At 44.1% G+C, this 9,847-nt stretch overlaps 1 protein-coding gene across 4 annotated transcripts in view; it reads left to right on the top strand.

The window, feature by feature from the left end:
• Positions 1-9,847, top strand: part of UXS1 (UDP-glucuronate decarboxylase 1) — a 103,670-nt gene that overhangs the window by 66,661 nt on the left and 27,162 nt on the right. For all 4 annotated transcript variants that reach the window (XM_006029068.1, XM_006029067.1, XM_014522452.2 and 1 more), the window contains one exon: positions 6,698-6,817. In XM_006029068.1, the coding sequence (XP_006029130.1) occupies positions 6,698-6,817 (120 nt within the window). The remainder of the gene's footprint in view (positions 1-6,697; positions 6,818-9,847) is intronic.

The following is a 9,847-nucleotide window of genomic DNA, read 5'->3' as shown; positions in this document are numbered from 1 at the left end:
TAGAGGCTGATCAGACCCCTGTTGCCTGCTTTAAATGCGCTGGGTCCAATAGGCTCCGCAGCGCTTAGAGATCTTCACACAGTGTGAAGTCTCCTCCTCCTGGTGTTCGTGGAGTCCTCCAACTTGGGCGGAAACCATTCAAGCTTTTTATACGGCTAGCAAGCCAATCACTAGCCGCCACGTGGGAATAATTTAGAAACAGCCAATAGTGGGGCACAAATTTAAATACAAATGGCGGGAACTCCTTGCAACGTGCATTTCTATGCTGCAAAGAAGAAATGCACCCTGCAAAGAAAGCTTCAAATTGGCGGGAAAATAATTCAGTGGTGCCAAAGCGCCCACAAAACAAAAATCACACCCTTGGGTTGTGACAGTTATGAGGATGTCAAACTAGATGAACATAATGGTCCTTCTTGGCCCTCAGATCTTTGAGCTTCTCGTTCCAGGCCGGATAAGTCATGGTGTAAAACAGCTTTTGATATTAGTAATAACAAGGGTGAATCTAGTTGGCTAATGCTGTAACCCAGTGGTATTCAACCTATTTTCAGTTGTGGTAGGGATGTAACCACCAGTTAAATATTTGTTTAACCTGTTGTAATTGCAACAGGGGAGTCCCCTGTGGTTCAGTGGTAGAACCCTTGTCTGCCACATAGGAGACCTGGGTTAGATTCCCAGACACTTATACAACTACAAGCATGGAGGCACCAAACATCTAGACTCCATCTGGTCTTTGGATTCTGTCTCAGTGGCCTAAAGGGAGGATGGAAGGTCTGGGCAGCCTCCACTCCTCCAAAAGATTCCTGCCCAGTCATACGCATCTCCAAAGTTCGGGGAGCAGGGACGTATTGAGCCCTGGGCCAATGCATTCCCTGCCATGGAGGAGGGGCTGTACCTATGTGCCCTAAGGAGCTGAGGGCCAAAGCAGCCCTGCCAGGCAGGCAGCACAGCCCAGGAAGCTCTGAGGATTAGCAGCCAGTGAGGGGCTGCAGCCACAGGCGCGTGGCTTCTTGGGGCCAGCTGCAGCAGTGCAGGGAGGGGAGAGGCAGGCAGCGGCCTCAGAGGTGCTTTAACAGCCCATTGGCGTAGTATGAGGGACAACTCCCTCTCTCCTTTCCTCTCCTCTCCCTCCTCTCTTCACTCCATGTAGCCTAGCTATTAGGTATTAGTCACCCCTTCCCTCTCTTCTCCCCATCTCTTTCTCCTGCCCTGCCACCTTTCTGTTCCTGCTGTGTCGCCTACAGGTCTTCCATCTGCCACCCCTCACCCCTTTTTCCTCCCAGAGTCTGACAGGCCCCAGGCCAAATGATTAAACGGTTAGCTAAATTAATCATGTAACCATTCACATCCCTAATTTGCGGACTAAAAACTTTTGAATGGATGTGATGGATGGACCCTTTTGGAAATTTCAAATGGAGGTGCCAGACCCCTTTGAATTGTAAGTGTATTCACATACTTGTAATTATATTACAATTGTATAATTGTACTTTTTGATTGATCATAGTAGTCTTTCACAGACCCCTTAAGCATGGTCTGTGACCCCCCTGGGGTCCTTGGACAACAGGTTTAAAACCACTGCCATAACCAATAAGTTGAGGCTCTGTGGTTTCATATATTCAGGATTGGATTTTGTGTTTATAAGATCCCTCCATATTTTAAAAAATGAACTGTCTGCCAATAATTTCAGTGTGATTACAAATCAAAATTATAACAGTGTAGTTTTAAACGGTCCATTTCAAACACTAGCAGTTATTTTCCTAGTAGTCAGGATGTGTTTTTTCTGACAGATTGCAGAATTTCAGGCACTGAGAGGCAATGTTGAACAATAAGGGATGCAGGCAGCAATTTTAATAATTTTATCTGAAAGAGACTGATTAGCCCCATTATGTTCACTCTGATAGCCATGCCAGGTGTCTGAGCTTTCTAGCAGATTATTTCCCCTTTTTGTTCTAAAAATTCTGATGTCAGTGACTCTCCTAATTGCCTGGGTCACCATGCTCGGGTCTCCATTTCCTCATTTTATGCATGCAGTTATTCCTTTTCCTGGCTTAAACTTTTTGCTTGCTGTGCTGGTGATTCATAGTAGATAATTAGCAACATGGTTCAAAATTCACAAAGCATGGAAGTTTAAAACTATTAATTAGTTAGAGCAATCACCTGTTGTTCTGTTTCTCAATTACAGTGTTAGTACATGAAGCTATTTCACTTTAAAAAACCATCCCTGGGAACCTTTTCATGTCCAAGTTATTTTTGTATTGAATTGTTTACCATGATGTGTAGACCAAAAAGTTGTCTTTTCATAAAATTGATTGAATTGAAAATACAACTTATTTCTTTAAAACATACATATATGCCCCTAATACGCAGTAATATCCTAGTATGCCTTCCTGTAGCAATTACAGGAGCAAAGATTTTCAAAAGTGAGTGTCAGTGGTACATTACTAAAGTAGTGGCCTGATTTTATGTAAGTTATGGGTACCGAGTCGTTCTCATTAACTTCCCTGGGAGCTCTAGGATATCAGTGCTTTGGAAGAATATCAGGACTGGACTGAAAAGCACTAACCTTCTTTGCATGCTTAAATCAGTGCCATGATTTTCAAAAAAACACCACTCTCAGTTGAGTCAGTCAATGAATATTGTTGGGTACTGTCATACAAGTTTTTCTGAATAAAATAAATGTATACCAGCAGAAGCTCTTTTAGGCTACTATAACGTAACAGTTCATGGTTCTTGCTGGCATAGAAACATCACCAAAATTAAATCTCTAACCAATAGTATTAAATGGGTAGGAGTTTCTAGTATAGACTGTGTGTGAAAAATTCCACTTACTATACTAATCCCTAAAGCCGGTCCTGCAGTCTGTTTATTTAGCCTTTGATTTGATATCTACGTAAAACAATAACATATACAAACTTGAAAATCATTTTTAAACACCCAGAGCTTTTAAAGGGGTTGAAAAATAAATCCAAGGTCATAAAGATTATTAGAAAATTAGGATTCTTTAGCAGGCAAAAGCAACATTTCGGAGACATCACATGTAAAACTGAAGGATTAAAACAAGCTTTCTGCTTTCTGCAGTTAAGGAATGTGGCTCACCAAGCATAGAGCCATAGCTATTGTGAAAAAAGATGCAGAGAATTTATAGTGTTTACACTCCAGTTGAAGTTAGGGGCAATTAATGGCTTCTACCATTGTTAACTTTATTCTGCACTTTCAGTTGTTTGTCCTTGGCTGCCCCCTACATCAACATGCTTTCATTTTAAATTACTCTTGAACAATTAATTTGTTTCTGACTTGTTGCCTATCTCTTTCATCCCTTTGTTCATGCCACCAGCTTGGCTTGTTGAACTTTTCTTTCTTCTCTGGGCAGACCTACTCTGTGTGTAAGCAGAGACTGATACACCTTCCCCCACTCCCTCCTCCAGGTTCCAGAAAACATGCCCAGGGGAAATACTGGCCATTGCCCTGATTAAAGGTGGAAGTATGTTTCAAGGGACAGGGATCTGAGGGGCATAGGTAATGCAACCTAGGATTGTAGGTGTGGAAATTAATGATGGGGTATGACCTGCTGTAACAACCATCAAATATTTGTATCAGTATACAAAGGTGAGAGGAATTATTTGTGAAATATGGAAGAGTTCACCAAGAAAAGTGGGCTCAAACCAAGAGGGGAAATTAGTACTGCACTTCTGGAAAAAATTTCCTGGCAGTGAGATTGCTCCATTTTGGAATAGTTTGCAATGGAAATGGTGGAAGTCTGGCATTCACAGAACATCTGAAAACCAGGCTGCAAAAAACAGTGGAAAATAAACATCAGAAATAATACTTCACTGCAGGAGAGGGTGATTCTGGCCCCCCCACCCCCTCTCTCTCCCGATTCACAGAATCCCTAGAGATAGTTATGTAGCCTGAAAAATCTCTGCAAAGTTTTCCTGCTCCCCCAGTGTGTCTTGAATACTGATGTAGGAGGGGAGTGGGGCACGCACACGCACAAGTCTACCTATCTGTCTCAGTAAGACCCCTGCCAGTTTCCAACACGTACTGGAAGACAGCAGTCTGCAGACTCAGTATGTGTAGTACAAAGAGGCTTTCTGTTTTTGGGCCAACACAATTCAACCAACGACTATTTTGCCTTAAGGCAACCACTTTTCTAAATGCCTTATTTTCATTTGATATTAAATCTACCTATACTGTTGGGAAGTTCATATGGAATAAAGTCCGTCCTTTTAGGACAGCAAGGAAGAGGGGAAACGAAGAAGAGCAACCCAAGTGAACTGTTTCTAAGTGCAGCGCATCCATAAACATGGCATGAACTGTAACGTCCTGCCAGAAGCATGAACACATAACGCACCTTGTAACAAAGCCATTTAAATAACTTCAAATTAGGAACACTTTCTTGATTATACTCTCTTTGCATGGGTGGGAAATGTGCTGGTGCGTAACATAATGTGTTTGTTACCAATTATGGATAAAAGAAAGAAAGAAAAGAGAAGAAAAAAATGCCAGGAGTGCACTGTCTCATACTGACGTGGACTGGCTCTGTGACCTTGAGCAAGTGACTAATGCTTTTTCCGTGTTCGTATAAAAGTTGTTGATACTGTAATAGTTCACCATATGATTGCAACTATGAACAAGAACATACCATGTTTACGATCTATAGTCTTGCTTTCAGCTTCTGAAATGCTGACCCCTGCTTCTTTCTCTTACACCAGTAATTTTCTATATTCACGTGCACTGCTTGGTGACATCTTCCCTCTCACAGCAATGGGCAGTTTGTTTGTTTTTATGTAATCAAGCATTCAGCCATTCTCCAGTTAAAGGGTGGCTAATCTGCGGCATGCATGGCCCAAGCAGGCACTTTGTGTGGCATGTGACAGATCTGTCAGGGAGCATGGAGAACAGCAGATAGGGCAAGCAAGAGAGGGCAGGGGAAGGGGATTGGAGTGGTACTTGGGGAAGAAGTAAGGCTCTCCTGCCTTGTGGCACACCTGCCAAAAAGATTGTGCCCCACTGTGCTAATTCTTACTCACATAGCTGTGAAATGATGATACCAGCCCTTTCATAAAGCTGATATTCAGATACGTTTGTTTATAAATGACTTTGAGATCTGGATGGATCAAAAATTAAACTTCTTTCAAGCAAACCTGTTTCCAGGAAAATGGTAACCTCGTGATCTCCCTTGAATGAGGAGCACATGAGCTCAAACTGCAACCTTCTGAAGTGAAGCTGAATGTATTTGTAGAGAAGAGAGAGTATCCTCTTATGAAGAAAATCCATAAGCTTATTTCTTACCATATTTTTCAAGTCTCAATTTTACAAGGAATGTCAACCAGCTATAGTAAAGGTAGTAGGCAGGCTGTTCAAAAATACTGCTCCCTGTGTTCATAATATTTTTTTAAGAGATTACATGATTCTTTTGCAACGCAGAGAGGCTGTGGCTATGACTTTAGCCACTTGTGAATCAGCAGCAAATACATCACTTCCAGAGGTGAAGCTTTCTAGATGCATCAGAAGTCAAACCAGTGTTTTTGACTCAGCATGGTGGTATGTTCTGTTTACATTCAGTCATGCTGAGGATGAATGTAAAAAGACTCAGCATGACTGAGGAACCTTTCGCTGCAGGCTGAGGATTTGGCTCTAAGAATTTAGCTGAAGCAAAGCTTGTTCCAGTGGTGTGGGGTAAAAAATCTGTAGATGGACTGTCTCAGTGCTGCAGTTTTGCAGAGTCAGGATCACTATTGGCTCTGCTTTTTGAAATTCAGTTTGCTGTGTTGATTACTTTAAGATTTAACATAGTTCTTACAAAGCCTTACTGAGAATAATGAAAATCTCTCTCAGATTAAAAGCTTCGGTAAGCATTAAAGTGCTTAAACAGCCTATAAATAAGTAACAGTTTTTGAGCGGGATGTTAGCCAATGATCTACAGTGCATCAGTAATGTTAATGACTCACAGTTATGAAGGCTTAGACCCGAGGAAGAGCACTTGATGCTTGAAACCTTGTCCAGCAACTCTTCCAACTATATGGTTGGTCCAAATAAACGATATCACCAAAAATCCTTTTGCATGCTTCCTGGACCATTGTAGTTCTAACAGCACTCCAAACCTACTACAGTTATGAAGCCACTTTATCATAAGCGCTGTTTTAAATGGGCCTAGGTTTTTTCTGGACGCAGAGAGCTCAGCACTTAAAGTTAAAAAAAAAAAAAAAACAACCAACAAAACCCTTCTTACAAAGGTCCTGCTTTTTGCTTAGCCATTAGCTACTCTGTAGGCCAGGGAAAATCTCACATAGTTGTACCCACTTTGCAATATATGGAAATGCTTCTAACTGGAAAGTTGTGATACTGCAAAAATCTGGAGGGTGTGTCTGTTGGAAGACACTATTAAACTGAAAAATGTGACATCAGTTTTCCTTAGAAGGAAATATGGTAAAGAAAGCATCAGATGTTCCAACAGTGGTGCATAATTGTAATAAATAATTAGAATCAACTGTTTTGTAATATGCATTTTCTAATAGAGCCATGGAGGGGAAGGGGTAGGTGTGTCTTAAGGTAAGGAAGCAGCAGGTGTTTAAAAAATTGTATTGAAAATTCTTGTACTGAAGGAAATCTTTAGGAGAAAAGTTAATTTGGGTGTCTCCATCATAGGCAACAGGGAGGAATCTTCATAATACGGACATGCTGTTTTGTTTGCTTGCAGGAAGGAGTTGAAGTACGAGTTGCCAGAATATTCAATACCTTTGGTCCTCGGATGCATATGAATGATGGCAGAGTTGTCAGTAACTTTATCCTACAGGCTCTTCAGGGAGAACCTCTAACAGTAAGTCATTATCACTTGGTCCTGGGTTTGAAATTCCCCCACTTAATCTTGGTCAAATAGCTTGTTTTGAGAGATGCATAGTGATTTTCATAGTGTATAGTGGGTATATCGCCTGTGACACTTTGGAGAGTCTGGACTTTCAAAAAGTGCTGAGTCCTCTCCCCCTAAATATTGGACCTCAATATCTTCAGTTCCAGTATCTCAATCACTGATGATGTTGGCCTTTATTCTTACAGTCTTAGAGGTGTGAATGATGCAATACTAATGAATATGAAGAACTATACACCCAATAGTTAGGGCACTGGTTTAGGACCCGGATGACCCAGATTCAAGTCTTGGCTTGTACCCCAACTTCCCTTTGTGATTTGTGAGCAGGTTTCTTAAAGCTAGATCCATGAAAAAGGTATCCCATTGATTCCCCTAGAAATGAAAAGTTATATTGTGCTCAGGTGCTGAATGCTTAAATACTTCTTTGTGGATCTGAGTCTTCACTTCTCTGAGACTCAGGTTCCCCTGTCCCATGGGGATAATAGCACTTTCCATCTTTGAGGGAATTTCAAGGAAAAAATACCTTAATGTCTGAGGCTTTGAGTAGAGGTGCACCGATGCATCGCCCCTCATTGCAATGTGCAGCGCTGGCCAGAGCTGTGCCCCATTGGGCACAAACGCCCTGAGCACCCAGCCTGCTGCTGCTGCCACTGCCACAGTCTGCCAGTGCTACGTGCCATGTGGGGAGTAGTACTATAACATTGTTCCCTCTGTTGGGGCTTCAGTCTCCTCGGCTTCCATCCCTTTACTGTAGCTAGGCCTTCTAGCTTGTACCCACTGTATCGGACCTGGCTTTGAGGCACTAGCTCTTGCTCGTCTTTTCTGGTCGCTGGGCCCCTGGCCCCTGTCTGCCAGGTCCCAGGTTCCTGTGTGTCTGCACCCCTCTGGTGCAGGGCCCTTGGCCCCTGTCTGCCACACCCGTGTGTCTGTGGCCCTCTGGCACTGGGCCCCTAGCCTCTGTCTCACTGCTGCCTTGCACTCTGCCCACTCCAGCCTCAGTAATTGCTTGAGCCTACCCTGGCAGGGCTCACAGCTACTGCATGCCTCTCAAGTATTAATGGGACCTCTGTAACTGCCCCTGACAGCCCCATCCCAAACCTCCAGTATAAACACAAGGCCTCAGTCTATAACATAAATCTCAACAGTGAAGGTAGCCCTCTGGCCCTTTAAGAGAGCAAACCTTCCTTCACCCTTGAGCCAACCTACCTCCCAGCCTGACTCCTTGTGAGCTTCCCGAGTCCAAATGCTCCTGCAGGTAGCAGAGCAATCAGACCTGCGTCCCTGGGTGGCTCTCCTGGGCAGGAGCTCCTTCCCTTGCAGCTGCAAGAGAGAGGCTCCCTGAGCCAGCCCCATCCTTGGGTTTATAAGCTCCTAGGGCCCTGCCTGCCTCCTGTCAGTTAACCACCTGCAGGTACCTGCTAATTGGTCCATTAACCTATTGCCCTAGCGACCTGCAACTGCTGCACTCTGCCTTGCCTGCCGGGCTCCCTGGCTAGGCTGCTGCTTCTCTTAAAGGCTCTTATAGTGGTATGCAAAAAAAAAAAAAAAAAAAAAGATTATTTGGCTGTGGTTGTGGCTGTCAGGGCTCAATTGCAGTTAATTGCATGTTGTTCAACATAAATATAATTTATCTTGTTCTGTGCTTACTACAGATTCTTGCTCAGCATCCCATTGGTTATCTCTGCTCCTCCCAAACTAAGAGCAAGTTTTCAGCTTACCTTCTCTCAGGGATCCTGCTGCTCACTTTCTTATTGACACACTAACAGCTGTGTGGATTAACTTTAGAACAAAGGGAATGTTGGGAAAAAATCCTGTTTGAGAATTGGCTGCTTATTATTGGTCTTTTTTTGGTTTTTAACTTTGCATGTTACTGTTCTGTTGAGAGCAGAATGCTTTGTTTCACAGGGAAACTTTTAGGAAAGACTTCCAATGAGAACAGTTTTGATGCATTGCATTCACTTCTAACAACAGGAAAATCCCCCAAGTTTTTCCTAGAACAGGGGTGGGCAATTACTTCAACTGGAGGGTCGCTTAACAAGTTTTGGGGAGCTGTCAACAGCCACAAGGGTAGCTGCTCCCTGCCTCCTCGTCACTATTTTGGGACCAGAAGTCCCTCCCCTTACCCCCAGAAGTACTCCTTTTGGGAAGGGTTTTGCTATCTTGGAACCAGAATAAAACCAAATTATATACTAAAAATCAAACATCTACAATAACGTATTTGAATTTTATTTCAAAAAATATTTTTGTCCCGATTTGTGTGCATATGTCTTGTGCATAGAAGTGATTGCATAATAGCTCAAAATGAAGTCTTACTCTTGTGGGTGGGTGGGTGGGTGTGGGGGGATGTGTAGATATGAGGGGTGGGTGGGTGGGTATGAGGGGTTTGTGGGGGGTATGTTTGGGGATAAGTGGGTTGGTGGGTGGGTGTGGGGGGATTGTGGGGTATGGGTGCATGTGTATGATCAGGTCTGGGGGGGCCCCCACAAACACGCTTCCCCATTATGCACAGTCCCTGTCACCAGTGGCAACAGCAGGTGGATCCCCCTGGTGGTGCATGATCCTGGTGAGCCCCACTACTGCATGTGACTGGGCTGCTGACTCCATCACATGGGGCTTACATGCTCGAGCCCTGTGCATTGAAGCCAGTGGTGGATATCATGGGGCTTGGCCAGGGCAGCAGGGAGAGGGGCAGAGCCAGCCTGGCTCCATAGCATGGAGCTCCCTGCTGTTGCCCATGACCTGTGCATAGTAGTAAGCGGGGCTGGGCTGCAGGCTCCATCATGTAGGGCTCCCCCCAGACGCGTGACTCAGGCAGAGAACCCAGGAACTGCACATAAGCCCTGCACAATGGAGCCAGGTGAACCCTGCACCCCCACTAGCCCAGGCTCCACCTGCCTTCCACCCCACCTTGGGTCTCCACTGGTCTAGCCCCAAGGCACTGGTGCAGGCCCCAAGTTTCCACCAAGCTGCCACTTTGCTTCC

The sequence above is a fragment of the Alligator sinensis genome, unplaced genomic scaffold (genome assembly GCF_000455745.1).
Source record: "Alligator sinensis unplaced genomic scaffold, ASM45574v1 scaffold335_1, whole genome shotgun sequence".
Classification (NCBI taxonomy): Eukaryota; Metazoa; Chordata; order Crocodylia; family Alligatoridae; genus Alligator; species Alligator sinensis.
This window is presented reverse-complemented; position numbering and strand designations above follow the sequence as displayed.